Source organism: Labeo rohita, chromosome 4 (genome assembly GCF_022985175.1).
Source record: "Labeo rohita strain BAU-BD-2019 chromosome 4, IGBB_LRoh.1.0, whole genome shotgun sequence".
Taxonomy (NCBI): Eukaryota; Metazoa; Chordata; class Actinopteri; order Cypriniformes; family Cyprinidae; genus Labeo; species Labeo rohita.
In genome coordinates, this window is record NC_066872.1 from 32,800,772 (window position 1) to 32,816,638 (window position 15,867).

At 33.2% G+C, this 15,867-nt stretch overlaps 1 protein-coding gene across 1 annotated transcript; it reads left to right on the plus strand.

Annotated features, from left to right (window-relative positions):
• The first annotated feature begins 9,090 nt into the window (after positions 1-9,090).
• Positions 9,091-14,079, plus strand: lum (lumican). The gene is made up of 3 exons (XM_051108495.1): positions 9,091-9,372; positions 10,100-11,005; positions 12,979-14,079. The coding sequence occupies exons 2-3, from the start codon at positions 10,126-10,128 to the stop codon at positions 13,131-13,133; spliced, it is 1,035 nt and encodes a 344-aa protein (XP_050964452.1). The 5' UTR covers positions 9,091-9,372; positions 10,100-10,125; the 3' UTR covers positions 13,134-14,079.
• The last annotated feature ends 1,788 nt before the right edge of the window (positions 14,080-15,867 follow it).

The window sequence follows — 15,867 nt, forward strand, 5'->3', positions numbered from 1 at the left end:
CCAGCATCAAAACATACCTACCAGCATATGCTGGTTTTTTCACCAGGGGCCTTGTGAATCAGGCGCTTCAAAAGATGGAATCGAAAAACTTGAAAATGTAAGTTAAGATTATTTTCGGCTTAGGTAACTTGTTTAATCAACTATGACAAACGCTTTGAAATGGCAAGACATTGAACATTAACTAATAAATACATAGTTTTAAACATTCCACTATTCAAATCTATACAGAAGTGATGTAAATGTATTACAACACGCAGGTGTTTTTTTTATTTCATAATATATCCAAAGGGTTCTCTCTCGTTTCTCTCTGGTGCCCCCTTGTGGATTACTTTGTGCTGCACGATTTTGAGTTTTCTTAGTTCATATGACCTTTAATAATTAAGCTCCTCATCCAGAACTCAACGGTAAAGTGCAGTGTGTGTGTGTGTGTGTGTGTGTGTGTGAGAGAGAGAGAGAGAGAGAGGACACAGTGTGGGATTGTGTATGTGTAAATATATGAATGTGTGTGTGTGCCAGAGAGCTAAGTGTGTGAGAGCAGTTTAAAGCGTCTCTTCTTACTTGAGGGACAAGTTTAAAGGTAAAACTTAAGGAGGACAGCAGAGGAGGCTCATAGAGGAGAATATACAATGTAATATAAGTAAAATAATGTTATTTAATTAAATGCAATTATTAAGATGGCCATTGTTTTCGTGTTTATTAGGCCTATTTGTCTTGTGGATTTATGAAGTATAAATATCACCCACAATCATATATCTACATAAAATTACTATTATATGTCTATCTATCTATCTATCTATCTATCTATCTTAAAGCAAGCAAATAAAAAGATTATTGTGAAATAAAGGCACTTTGTAGCATATAAAACAGCAGTTTTGTTATTGTTAACTGAAACAAAAAAAAAAGTTAATTGAAATAAAGCTGAAATAAAATATAAATATTCAATGAAAATTAAAACTTAAACTCAATTGACAATTTAAAAAAAATATATGTCTTGACAACTAATTGGAATACAGTTGAAGTGCTAAAACTGAAATGGAGTTTAATTAAAGTTTAATTAAAAAAATACTATAATAGTCTACAAGTGAGATATGAAGTTGCATTTTTATATTAAAAACAAACATACAAATATTGTTAACAAAAATGAAAAATAAAGCTGAAATAAAGTATAAATATTAGACTGAAATACTTAAATTAGTTTGTAGAAGTGCTAAAATGATTAAAACTGAAGTAAATAAAAATGTTATTAAAAAACTAAAAGTGATATAAGCACATCAAATTAGTGACACTTAAATTTAAATGAAAATATAAAAAAATAGTATTAATAAATAGTAAAATATTATGTAAATAATACAAAAAAAACTATTGTTTTATTAAAAACAGTTACACACACACATTCTTGCATATGAGGTTTACGGTGACTCTCCATAAGCGTAATTGTTTTTCTACTGTTTAAGTGTATTTTCTATTGCTCTACACCTAAACCTACCTCTCACAGGAAACTACTGGCAATTTTTGTATTTCATAAAACACCATTTAGTATGTTTTTTAACCCTTCTGGTTTACGGAGACACAGGAAGTGTCCTCATAAACCGTGTTTATGTTGTAGTACCCATGTCATTATACACATAAGTGACCCTGGACCACAAAACCAGTCATAAGGGTCATTTTTTTTAAACTGATAGGATAGGACAATATATGGCTGAGATGCAACTATTTGAAAATCTGGAATCTGAGGGTGCAAAAAAATCTAAATATTGAGAAAATTGCCTTCAAACTTGTCCAAATGAAGTTCTTAGCAATGCATATTACTAATAAAAAATAAGTTTTTATATATTTGTGTTAATAACTTTACAAAATATCTTCATGCAACATGATCTTTACATAATATCCTAATGATTTTTGGCATAAAAGTAAAATTGATCATTTTGACCCATACAATGTATTGTTTTTGTGGACCAGGGTCACATATATACCACATATAAACCAGAACGCTCACATATGAGCGTAATGCAAATTTAAAATCAGCACTTTAACTCATGTGTCACAATAAGAACTGAGGCGTTGTGCGTCAGATCATCACAGAAGTGACGTCATAGACTTAGTATAGGACAGTTCTGAAACCCTGAGTGTGAGCTTTGATCAGCTCTCAGTCGCACATGCGTCTGAAGCATGCAAGTACGTGTGAGCTGTGACATCTTAACTAGCTTGCCGGTATTATATTAAGGGGATATAGCGAGGTCTGAAATTACCCTCGCAGTCGTCTGTGGCACATGTGCAACCATGTGTGTGTGAGAGTGTGTGTTTGCCAATGTGAGGCTCAGCACTGAGGTGTCTGAGGTGCATTTGTCTGCTTCAGGATCACACAACACTTGACTATTTGTCTCCAAACTGAGTGTGAATGCCTCTAGCTAGCAGCAGGTTTACAAAGTGAACATATTATTCTAAAACAACACCAGTTAAGACATTTCAGTGACACCAATTTGCACCAAACACCAAGAGTTTAAAAAGATGATAAAATGATAATGATAAAAATGATAAATATTATGTGTAAATGTGTGTGTGTGTGTGTGTGTGTGTGTGTCTATATATATATATTTAAATACTATAATACTTATATACTATACTATTAAAATATAATAATTTTTACTTTAAAAATATGTAAATATAAATAAATAAATATATATAGTGATTTTATATATTCATATTTAATATATTATTTGGTTGTTTGTTCATTCAGACATTTTCAGCCTTTTGCTAACATTTTTGTGACACTAATTTATCCAAAACACCCATCAAGTTTTAAGTACAGGTGGGTTATATAACCTAAAAAATGCAAAAACTATAAGTATAAATAATAAGTAGTTATATATAATTATATATTATATACTATATTATTTTTGTATATTATTTCAGAGCAAATATCAATATAGCTGAATAGATTCAGATATGTTAGACACAAATAAAATGCATTATAAATCCTACTGAAAATCATTAATGAACTTTTTTTTATTAAATAAGCATAAATATTTAATGTATTTAAATTTGCATTCACCTATAAAATGCACAAAACTAATCAGCGGTGTAATTGCGTATTTTTTTACTAAAATATTTTAATATAGTTTTTATTCATGACTCAGTTTTGAATTTAATTGATTCGGATTTGATTTGATTTCATGTGAAATTCATAGTTTGAACTGATTCACGGAAATAAATGGAATTTTTAAATGTCAGTTTAAAAAAATAATAATTTGCAACTAAACTAAACAGCAGTATAATTATATTTGTACTAAAATAGTTTAATGACTCATGACTCAAATCAATTTTTAATAAAATTTATTCCGTTTTGAATTTAATTGATTCCATTTTAAACTGATTCATTCAGTTTTGAATTTAACTGATTCATTTGATTTAATTGATTCATGTGAAATTCATAGTTTGAATGATTCCGTTTTGAAATGATTCATTCAGTTTTGACTTTATCCGATTCATTAGATTTAATTGATTCATGTAAAATTCATAGTTTAAATGATTCCGTTTTGAACTGGTTTATTCAGTTTTGACTTTAATTGATTCAGATTTGATTTAATTGATTCATGTGAAATTCATAGTTTGAATGATTCCGTTTTGAAATGATTCATTCAGTTTTTACTTTAATTGATTCAGATTTGATTTCACTGATTCATGTGAAATTCATAGTTTGAATGATTCCGTTGTGAAATGATTCATTCAGTTTTGACTTTAACCGATTCATTAGATTTAATTGATTCATGTGAAATTCATAGTTTAAATGATTCCGTTTTGAACTGGTTTATTCAGTTTTGACTTTAATTGATTCAGATTTGATTTAATTGATTCATGTGAAATTCATAGTTTGAATGATTCCGTTTTGAAATGATTCATTCAGTTTTGACTTTAATTGATTCAGATTTGATTTAATTGATTCATGTGAAATTCATAGTTTGAACTGATTCACGGAAATAGATGTATTGTGTCTGAAGTCTTTTTAATTTTTTTTTTTTTTTAATTTTTAAATGTAAATTTTAAAAACAAATTAATTTTGTTAATACTGATTTCATTTGATTGGTAACTTATTCTGTTGTTTTAGTTAGAAATTTTAAAAAGCTTATAAAATATATGGGAAAAAAAAATTGACATAAAAGATGACATACTTTTAATAAATGCCATTACAAAGGTAAAAAAAATTCCCCTCGAATTCACTTTAAGAAGTTAAATATCACTTTGTAATTTGTTCATTTTTTGTAATAAATCTCTGAAAATTAAAATCTGGATTTAAATTTTATTAAATGTTATTATAACTTAAATATGCTATGTGAAAGTTTGAAACAGAAAATAGTGCTTTTCATCTAGCCACTTTCTTGGTAGAGAAAACACATTTTTACTCAAAATGAATCAAAATGGATTTATAATGTTTTGAAACCAAACTCTTCAGATGTTAGTATGACTGAAGCAACCTGTCAGATCAAGTAGAAATAGTAACTTAAGCTAAAGAGAGGAAACATGATAAAGCTGTTGACAAGAATGAGCTTTTTGATAGATTCATAAAACGTGGTTTAATTTACTCAGATGGATTACAGTATAATCCTTTTCCACAAATATATTTGTGTGTCTCAAAAGCTTCCAGGCCAGGAAAAAACGAAGGTTGGAAATTATGAAAAACTGGACTGGAAATGTCAGGTTCTGTCAGAAAACAAGACACAGACGCAGCTGTGGACTTTCCTGTGCGTAGTTTTGACAGCCGAGGGAATGTATCCGCTAACGTCTTTGTAAACATGTAGGTGAGATGAAACAAGGAAATGATCGAAATCCTCAAGCAGACAAATCCTCAAGCAAAAACTCCAAAGTTGGTAAATGCTGGAGCTTTTCGTGGAACTGGTGTGGAGAATCTTTCCAGCCATCTTCAGGATGCTGAGGTTTTGATTTTCCATGTGTCAATGTCCAGACAGGAAAGACAGTGAGAACACAGCTGGACAGCAGAATACTCTTACAAAATACTTAACGTCAGTACTCAAGTTGGGCTGGTAATAAACAGGCTATTTACTATATACTGTATTTGTCATTTAATTATAATATATTAATATATTGATAATAACAAAGGTGGTACAATAAAAAGTCACATGATTCATTAAAATGAGCTTTTCCAACCGCTATGGCAGGGTTGTACACACAAAATTACTAATAATGTTATAAACAATATCTAAATAACAACACTCAGATGTACATAAGGAAAATAAGAAAAAAGTAACTTTGGTAAATATGGTGGTTCTGGCAATATTAATTCTTTTAGCTTTATAAAAAAAAAAAAAAAATAAATAAAAAAAAAAAGTTAAGTCTAGGTATAAAACTACACCTGTTTTTTTTTTTTTTTTTAATAGGTCTTTGTTTATTTCATGTTTATTTTATTTTATCTTAATCAGCACTGTGATTAAACCTGACATGTTTTAAGAAAAATAATGATCATTGACTTTATCATTGAATTTATTATTTATTATTTTATCAAATAAAACTCCAAACAAATATGGTGGTTCTGGCCATATTCATTTATTAAATATATTACAATTTATTCATTTATTAAAAAATGAATTTTTTTTTTGTGATCAATTTGTCATTTTTACATTCAGTTTATTTTAAAATATATCCAACATTTTACATTGTATTTCATTCCTCAAAATAAAATAAACTTTATCTGAAATAAAATGTATTTAAAATATATTGTTATATTTTATATTTTTTATAAAAAGGCAGCATTTCTCATTTTCAATTAGTTTCATTTTTAACTTAAATAAAATGTAAATAACTCAATCTAAATATATTTAAAAAAAAAAAAAAAAAAAAAAAAAAACTATATAGACATTTTTTCTAAATAAATAAAACTAGTATTACCAAAATTACTAAAACTTCAACCTAAATTAAACAAAATATAAAAAAAATAAACAAAATATAAAAAATCAAAATGTTAAAAAAGGGTAACACTTTACAAATAGCTTCCTGTAGTTAATGTTAGTTAATGTATTAACTAACATGAACAAACAATGAACAATATATTTATTACAGTATTTATTAATCCTAATGTTAATTCACAATGTATTAACTAATGTTAACAAGCGCAACTTTTGATTTTAATAATGCATTAGTAAATGTTGAATTTACATTAAGATTAGTAAATACTGTAGAAGTATTGTTCATTCTTAGTTCATGTTAACTAATGTAGTTAACTAATGTTAACTAATGAACCTTATTGTAAAGTGTTACCATAAAAACTAGAATTGCATCCCAGTGATACCAAAATAACAGTACTTCAACCAAAGCTAATTACCACCAGTTAAGACTAGTGAGCATGTAAAGTATAATAAATGACCTGGCTCATAACTATGTCTAGGGGTGTGTTTGAAATACCGGTGTGTGGTAATGTGCTAATTTTATCTAAAAAAAAGTGCTTTTTTCAATTAGCCTGGATTTTTGCATGTTAAATGCAACTGTAAAGCTCACATACCTGCATCAGGTACAGCTGCACATGTTTGTCCTGACCTGCCTGCATAACTTCATCCCTAATGTCCAAACATGAGCTCAGCAGCATGTGCTTGCCCTACAGGCCTGACAGATGAGTAGAGTGAGTGTAGGGGTGAGCTGCAGGGGACAGGACAGATGAGGAATGGGTGATAAGGTCATAGCGCTGTTGGTATGGGACAGGTATGAGCACTGCAGCAGTCAAATTAATCCAGAGCAGTTGAAGACCACCCAACGGTATTAGATCTGTGGCCTTGCAGTTAGTGTGCATGCTATAACACGCCGTGGTGCTGAAATATGTAACTAGAGTTTGAATCTGACTCTTGTCTCTCGAATCTGTTTGCCCAATTTTTTTTGTAACATATGTTTAAAGGATTTATTTGTTTAAATTTGTTATTTTATTTCCCAGTGATTTATTTTATTTTATTTTTTCATTTATTTTATTTTATTTATACTTTGTTGTAAATCGGCACTGTAATTGAACCTGACATCTTTTAAGTAAAATAAAGGGCACTGACTGTACATGATTTATTTATTTTTTTTAATTTAATTTAATTTAATTTAAAAAAAATTTTTAATTTAAGCACTGTATCTGAACCTGACATCTTTTAAGTAAATTGATAATCATTGACCATACATGATTTATTTTATTTTATGTTTTTTTTTTTTTATTAAATATTATTTTATTTTATTTTTACATTTATTTTATTTTATTTTTACTTTGTTGTAAATCAGCACTGTAATTGAACCTGACATCTTTTTAGTAAAATAAAGGTCACTGACCATACATGATTAATTTTATTTTATTTTATTTTATTTTATTTTATTTTAGCACTATAACTGAACCTGACATCTTTTAAGTAAATTGATGATCATTGACCATACATGATTTATTATTATTTTATTTTACGTTTTTTATTAAATATTTTATTTTATTTTATTTTATTTTATTTTGAATCAACACTGTCAGTGAACCTTACATTTAAATGATGATCATTGACCCTACATGATTAATTTAATTTAATTTTATTTTATTTTATTTTATTTTAGCACTATAACTGAACCTGACATCTTTTAAGTAAATTGATGATCATTGACCATACATGATTTATTATTATTTTATTTTACGTTTTTTATTAAATATTTTATTTTATTTTATTTTATTTTATTTTGAATCAACACTGTCAGTGAACCTTACATTTAAATGATGATCATTGACCCTACATGATTTATTTTATTTTTTATTTTATTTTATTTTATTTTATTTTATTTTATTTTATTTTATTTTATTTTATTTTATTTTATTTTATTTTATTGTATTTTATTTTATTTTATTTTATTTTATTTTATTTTGGAGGAATGCTTGCAGTGAACCTTACATTAAAATGATGGTCATTGACCCTACATTATTCTTTTCTTTTATTATTTTATTTTATTTTATTTCATTTTATTTTTGGAGCAACACTGGCAGTGAAACTTACATTTAAATAATGATCATTGACCCTACATGATTAATTTAAGTTAATTTAAGTTATTTTATTTTATTTTAATTTAATTTAGTTTATTTTGAATCAACACTCTCAGTAAACCTGACATTTAAATGATGACCACTTTTGTTTTGAATCAACACCCTAATATCTTAGTATAATAACATACTATGTATATTAATAAAATGTAATAATAAGTGATGACCATAGATGCCAGTTTACAAACTTGATGTTATTGTGATTTATTTAATTATTCTATATTAATTATTTGTTATTATTTTGTTTTTACATTTGCTGTGCAGCTTTTATCTTCATCTTCTTTATTGAGTTTGCAGTAGTAATCCAAGACAGTACAAAATCTCAGCTCCTCCGATACACACGAGGCTTACACAGGTCGGCTCTCATCTGGTTTCCTGACTTTACTGCATTCCTAAGAGCCAGTGTGTGCTATTAAAACCCAACTGACCTGCAGTCAGCACCATCTTTCCTAGATCCCTCATGACATACAGCCCCGTGTGCAAGCTTCCCATCACACAAGTCCACGACCACAGCCAGACAGAAGCCGTCTGGATTTCATGAGGCTTAAGATTAAAAGATGGCACACCATTTGATGATATACAATCTACCAGCTGTTAAGAATTGGATACACTCTCCGTTCAGTCTCCGATAGTCAACACGGTTATGTAAGTCTGGTTTGGCCCACTACCCTCTTATTTGGTCAATTTTTCCAAGTCTTTTTTTTTTTACAGCCCAGTAGTCTAATAGCAGGCAGCTGCCATTGCAAATAGCCAATTTTCTTTTTTTTCTTTTTCTTTTTTTTTTTTTTTTTTTTTTTTTTGGACGATTTTCCAAATAGTTTCATTAACCTTTGTATTGTTTATTTTTATGAGGAATGCTTAACATCGGTTATGACGGAACCCGCGGTGAAGGTGTTTGTAGACTTGTTTGTGTCTCACACACAATAGCTGAATTGTTTTGTGGGATTGTTCGGAAAGGACGGCATGGAAAAGTGTGTGCGTGTGTGTGGCGACTATACAGGTATATATTTTGCAAACCCTCCCTAGTGAGTCTTTACTCCTTTCTGTGTCCCATGAAGAACTACATGTCCCAAACTGCACTGCTACACCTGAACTTTGTTAGAATCCATATGTTTCTCAGCGAACAACTGCTGACATCTACACACTAGAACCGCCTGACTGCTGTTTTCTATCAATCTTGGGTGACTAAGGTCTGGCTTGAGTGTCTCTCTCTCTTTTTCTCTCTCACTCTCTGCTTTCTCCCTCCCTTACTCTTTCTCGCCAGAGTCCTCGGGCCGCACACAACTCTACCTGAAGTCGTGCAAAGAAAGAGAAGCAGGAAGGTAAGGATATCTAGCATCATGCTCGCTTTTGTTCTGTCTGGATGAGATTATTAAAAATCTGCTTGGCAGATTTTTGGGGCGGACTGAAGAAAAAGCATTACCATATTGCGGATATTCAGCCTGGTGATGTTTGAAAAGCTTGCATGCATGCATTTTATTCAAAACGTTATTTAAAAATATGTTGTTTATTATTAAAAATGCATGAGCTAATAGAATTATTGCATGCTTTGATTCTTATATTGTGAAAGATTATGCAGTAAGCATTTTCCATGCATGTTTATGCAAAAATACTTCCATGCATTTATTCTTCTTTTCATTAAACTTTCATGAAATGTTAACTGATAAATCAGTATTATAAAAGCACTCTTGCATTATTTATTTCCAGTTCAATAACTTTTTGCATGCAAAGACAAAGCGAGATATAGGTATGAGGTAAGGTTAATGTAACTTGAGATAAACTTGGATCTCTACATAAGCAATGTGGGTCTAATTTTCAAAAGGGGGAACGGCTGTCTGGGCCTATTTGCATTCTTGAGCATGTAGTCATCAATTTCCATTAGAAGAATGTCTCTGGCTTTTGTTTATGTCTGAGGTTCAGCGTTGAAAGTTCTGTTATTCTTAAACTTTTTTTTTTTGACCCATTCCAATATAGCCTCTTATGTAACCATGTTAACCACTACCCTCTTCTTTTCTTTTCTCTTCTCTTCTCTTTTCTTCTCCTCTCTAGATTCGATTTGACTGAGTTGTGCAGCCATGTTTGCTCTTGGCTTCTTCCTGTTGGCTGGACTGCTATGTCAAAGTTTGGCTCAATACGATTACTATGATGAATACTATGTGCCCTCCGCACCACTGGAGGGAGTATCGTCTCCCACTTGCGCCCAGGAGTGCGAATGTCCCCTCAGCTTCCCCACAGCCATGTACTGCAACGAGCGCAACTTGAAGTTCATCCCTATCGTGCCGACCGGCATCAAATACCTCTACCTGCAGAACAACTACATTGAGGAGATCAAGGCCGGCGTGTTCGATAACGTCACCGACCTTCGCTGGCTCATCCTCGACAACAACAACATCACCAGCGACAAGATCCAGGCTGGTACCATTGATAAACTCACCAAACTTGAGAAGCTCCTCTTCAGTCATAACAAGCTGACCAAACCCCCCAGTCCTCTTTCGAAGTCTCTGGATGAGTTGAAGTTGATCGGCAACCAGCTGAGCTCGTTCCCTGCTGGCACCTTGTCTGGGATGGAAAACCTGACCACCCTCCACCTGTCCAAGAACAAGCTGACCACCGAGAGTGTCACGGGTGCCTTCAAAGGCCTGAAGTCCCTGGTTCTGCTGGACGTGAGCGAGAACAAGCTCAAGAAGCTTCCCTCGGGAGTTCCAGCTTCGCTTTTGATGCTCTACGCCGACAATAACGAAATCGACAGCGTTCCTGGCGGCTACCTGGCCAAGCTCCCAGTCCTGCAGTACCTGCGTGTCTCTCACAACAAGCTGGTGGACTCTGGCATCCCTGCAGGTGTGTTCAACGTGTCCTCTCTCCTCGAGCTCGACCTGTCTTTTAACAAGCTGAAGACCATCCCGGAGATCAACGAATCGCTCGAGCACCTCTACCTGCAAGTCAACGAGATAAACAGTAAGTTTTACTCCGTCTCTGTTCGAGCTACAGATTTTGCCAACCTGATCTCATGATTAAAACGTACCTAGGGGAACGTTTTCGCAAGAAGCGAAATACGTATCGGCATAACATATTCGATGTGACATTGGTTTTATACGTGTAAACAAAGTTCTGACTTGAAATGTCCATTGACTGGCGATTTAACTATAATGCTTGGTGACATTTTAAAATAACGTACCATCGGCACTAACCTAAACAGACCCGATAGCATGCCGTTTTAGGTTGCTTTTTAGCTCTTTCATCGTAAGTCATATTTATCATGGGATTCATACCCAAGGATTCCGCATCCTAAGTCCAATTCTGTGCCGGCTGAGATACCGAGCAAGCTAGTTACTTTCGGAAAGCGAAACACATGGAGCTGTGTATGAAAACAATTACAAGTGCTCGCTGTTTTACCGTACCTAGTGTTCATTTCTGTTGGTAACTGCAGTGATATGTACTTATTTCGTGTCTAATCCATTTTCTACCTGATCTCATGACGAAAACGTACCTGTGGGAACGTTTTCGCAAGACGCAAAATACATGACAACTAAATACAACTAAACATACAACTAAAATGTCCACTGAGTGGCGCTAAAAGAGTGTTCGGTTTTTTCCCCGGAAAAGATGAACGTACATATGTTACATTTTATGTGACGTTGTTTTGTACTTATAAACAGTTCTCACTTGAAATGTCCATTCAGTGGCGCTATAACTCTAATGCTTTGTGATGTTTTAAAATAACGTACCATCTGCACTACACCTAAACCGACTGATAGCATGCCGTTTTAGCTTGTTTTCCAATCTTGTAGCTCTTTCATCGTGAGTCGCGTTTATCACGGGTATCGTACCCAAGGATCCCGCATCCTAAGTCCAATTCTGTGCCGGCTGAGATACCGAGCAAGCTAGTTATGTTCAGAAAGCGAAACACATGGACCTGTGTACAAAAACAATTACAAGTGCTCACTGTTCTACCGCCTCTAGTGTTCATTTCTGTTAAAAACTGCAGTAATATGTACTTATTTCGTGTGTAATCTAATTTCTACCTGATCTCATGACGAAAACATACCTGTGGGAAAAATACATATCGCAATGTACGTTTCTCGACATATTCAAAGTAAAATGTCCACTGAGTGGCACTAAAAGAGTGTTTGGTTTTTTTCCCCAGAACAGATGAACGTACATACAGTACGTTTTATGTGACGTTGTCTTGTACGTATAAACAGTTCTCACTTGAAATGTCCATTCAGTGGCGCTATAACTCTAATGCTCCGTGACGTTTTTAAAATAACGTACCATCTGCGACACATAAACCTACCTGATAGTATGAACAAACCGACCCGATAGCATGCCGTTTTAGCTAGTTTTCTGATCTTTTAGCTCTTTCACAGGATTCGTACCCAAGGATCCCGCATCCTAAATCCAATTCTGTGCCGGCAAGATGCGAAATACATACCACCATGTATGTTTCGTGACATATCATCAAAGTGAAATGTCCACTAAGGGCGCTAAAAGAGTGTACGATTTTTTCCCAGGAAAAAACGTTATGTGACGTTAGTTTTGTAAATGTAAACACAGTTCTGACTTGAAATCTCCATTGAGTGGTGCTTTAACTATAATGGTCGGTGACGTTTTAAAATAACGTACCATCTGCACTACAGCTAAACCTACCCGATAGTATAAACAAAAGCAAATGTGATGTAAAAACAAAATTGCAAGCATGCCGTTTTAGCTTGTACAATTCTGTGCCGGCTGAGATACCGAGTACGTTCGGTGAGCGAAACACAAGTGCTCGCTGTTTTACTGCCTCTAGTGTTCATTTCCGTTGGAAACTGCTGTGATATGTACTTATTGGTATGCAAGAAAAAGTTCCCCCAGGTACATTTTCGTCATGAGGTCAGGTAGTATTTTGAATGTTTTTTGTAATACCATTATCACTTTTTTTTCTTCAGAGTTTGACCTGACGAATATCTGCAAGTTCAGCTCCCCGGTCAACTACTCTAGACTGAGGACCCTGCGCTTGGATGGAAACAACATCACACACAGCAGTATGCCAGACGACACGGCTAACTGCCTACGCCAGGCTTCAGAGATCATCTTTGATTAGAGTTACATCCCGCCAGTAGTTTAGCAATCAAATTAAGGCTGTTGCTCTTTTTAGACACTTTGATTGACATCTGCACGTCTTTAATCATGATCCCGGCAAGCACATCTGGTTACATGCACGCTGACGACAATATTTTCTCTCTAAAACACATCTGTATGAAAAAATGGGCACCAGTAGTCTGGGATCTTGAAAATCTGCACATAAAATATCAGTCTTGTATACTGTATAAAGAGTAGTAGTCGAAATAGACTATATATTCCTATCTAAAGAGAGACACAGGTGCAAATTGTGAATAGTCCAGTTGTGCACTCTGTAGGATGTCATCTAACTGCATCTTAATATTTCCGCATGTTAAATACCTTACTCATTCAAAATTGTAATCATGTTATTAATAAGCCTGCCGGTAAGGAAATTAGATTGTTTAGAGTACAAGTTATGGAAAATAACTATCTAATTGTATATAAATGTGCAGCAATGTTGAAGAATATCTAGAATTCAACTGACATTTAAATGCACGCAAAACTGAAAAAAAAAGAAATTGCTGGACACTGAGTGAATTTGCTGAATCTAAAGCAAATATAAAGATTGTTTAATATTTAACTGAGGAATTTCAGTGCCAAAATGTTGTATTAATAGTAAATTAGTACCAGCTTGAATTTCTAAACTCTGCCAACATTTATACCATATTTTATCTGCATGCAGTTCATCTTATTTTGTAACAGTGATTGTTTTCATTTCTATGGTAAACAACATTTAATTTTTTTTTATGTATTCAATACACCATTTCACATCATCACAATGTTAGTCAAATCATTGAACCACAAGGTTTACTTTGGCAGACTGTTGTAAAAGTTGTAACTTCCCTGATTTGTTGTTTTATTTTGTTTTAAAAATACTAAAACAGTTTGTTCATCTTTACTTGAATAAACCAGATTTCTTACATGTGTGAAGGGATACGGATGGTATTAATCCTGATAATGAGGTCACATGTAGAGATTAATACATTAGTATTATACACATGATTCAAATCATATAATGCATTACAGGAAATCTTAAGTAGATATCAGAAGTCTTAAAGCTTTGGATCAATGATAGTAAATCCAAAACACTTCCCGTAACACACAGGCAAGCTACATAATTTTTTATTATGTTCGTCTTGGTTGTTGATCTTCCAGCTTGACTCATGTAGATTTCCATTTCTCTGTCCTGCTGTCTGGGATGGAAAGAAACTTGTGGTATGAATCTATTCTCCATCTTCCTCTTTTCTGGCTTCTCAGCCAAACTCGTGGACGGACAAAGTTCTGTGAGTTTTGCTTTGTTTGAAGCAGAGCCATGATGAAAGAACCGCTTCCTGTAGGAAATGTGTTCTCTTGATGTCTCTAGCCGAAGTACAGGCTATGGATATAAATATAGTGATTGTAAGATGAAAAGGCTTTTGAATGGTAGAGGTGCTATTTTTGTGGCAATGCACTGCAAGAACCCTTTAACTTAATACTGCAGCCAAAAGTAAGAACATATCAAAACATCCTATAAAAATTGTTAAGAGCCTTAGCATGGTTTATTGAAGCAGTTTTAACAATAAATCACAGTCTGCGATCAAATTTTCAAACTTTCAGACTACATACTGAATTTGAAAACACTAGAGGAAGTATACAAGTGTGTAGAATAAATAGTGTTTTCACGTCGGCCATATTGGTGGCACTGAACCAATGAAACTCGCATATTTTGCTGATTACTGCTGCTGAAAATGGTTAATTATTGTCATGTTCTGGGCTGTACTTATCAGTCAGACCAGGAAAAACATTTGGGGTACTATAGACTGTCAAAAATGATAACAAATTAAGGAGAAAGTGCAAAAAACTGTCTGAGGAACAAAAGGCATTTGTGGTTGGATTTCCAGGGCAAAAATCTGTCAACTTTCATGTTTGTTCTTATCATTTCCAGTCAGGTAGGTAAAATATTAGGCTAATATTTTAATTAATACTGCTCATATGTATCTTTGCCACCTATTAACTTTAGTTTGTCAAAATATTGCCCTTTCTCATTCTTCTCTATATGATTTAGCAGCTTCCACACCATTTTCCATGGTTTAGACAGCATAAATTAGCAGAACAACCTATTTAGTAATACATTAACCATGCAATTCATGCTGTTGTTTACATCTGAGTATTGCCAATATGGCCGTACATCTGGGTAACTGACCAAATCGTGACATAAGTGCAGACCTTCTGTACATGGCCTTTAACCACGTTCTTGTCAGGTAATGTAGGCCTACAAGCAAGAAACACAAAAAAACGTTACTTTTTAAGCTGGGCTCACACTACAGTAGTTTTAGGCCGATGTATCCACGAAATCTTGTTGAGCACCTCTGGTAATGTGAGGCGATGATCGAATCTTGGACCCGATCTGCTAGCTCACAAATCAGGGCTGCCCCGATTAATATCAAACATGTTTGATATTTAGTTTTTTAATTCGGGATGATCACGGCTATGATTACGTCAGTACTATAGCAATAGCCAATGCGTGACTCAAAGCAAGCTGCTGTATGGGTCCGTTGGATAGTAGAGATGGAGAAAACTGCTGATGGGAGTTTTGCAATAACACGACTGTCTTTATAATGTGTTGAAAACGTATGATAACCGTAAGAACAATAAGAAACACTGAGTTGAAATCAGTTTTGAACATATCGGGTGAGTGTAGGAACTTCAATGGTGATCAACATCTTTTGTTGATC

Excerpts from the sequence above, each read along its gene's own strand:
- lum (XM_051108495.1), top strand. The coding sequence starts at position 10,126 with ATGTTTGCTCTTGGCTTCTTCCTGTTGGCTGGACTGCTATGTCAAAGT. Across the intron at positions 11,006-12,978 it reads GCAAGTCAACGAGATAAACA|AGTTTGACCTGACGAATATC; the intron begins GTAAGTTTTACT and ends TTTTTTCTTCAG.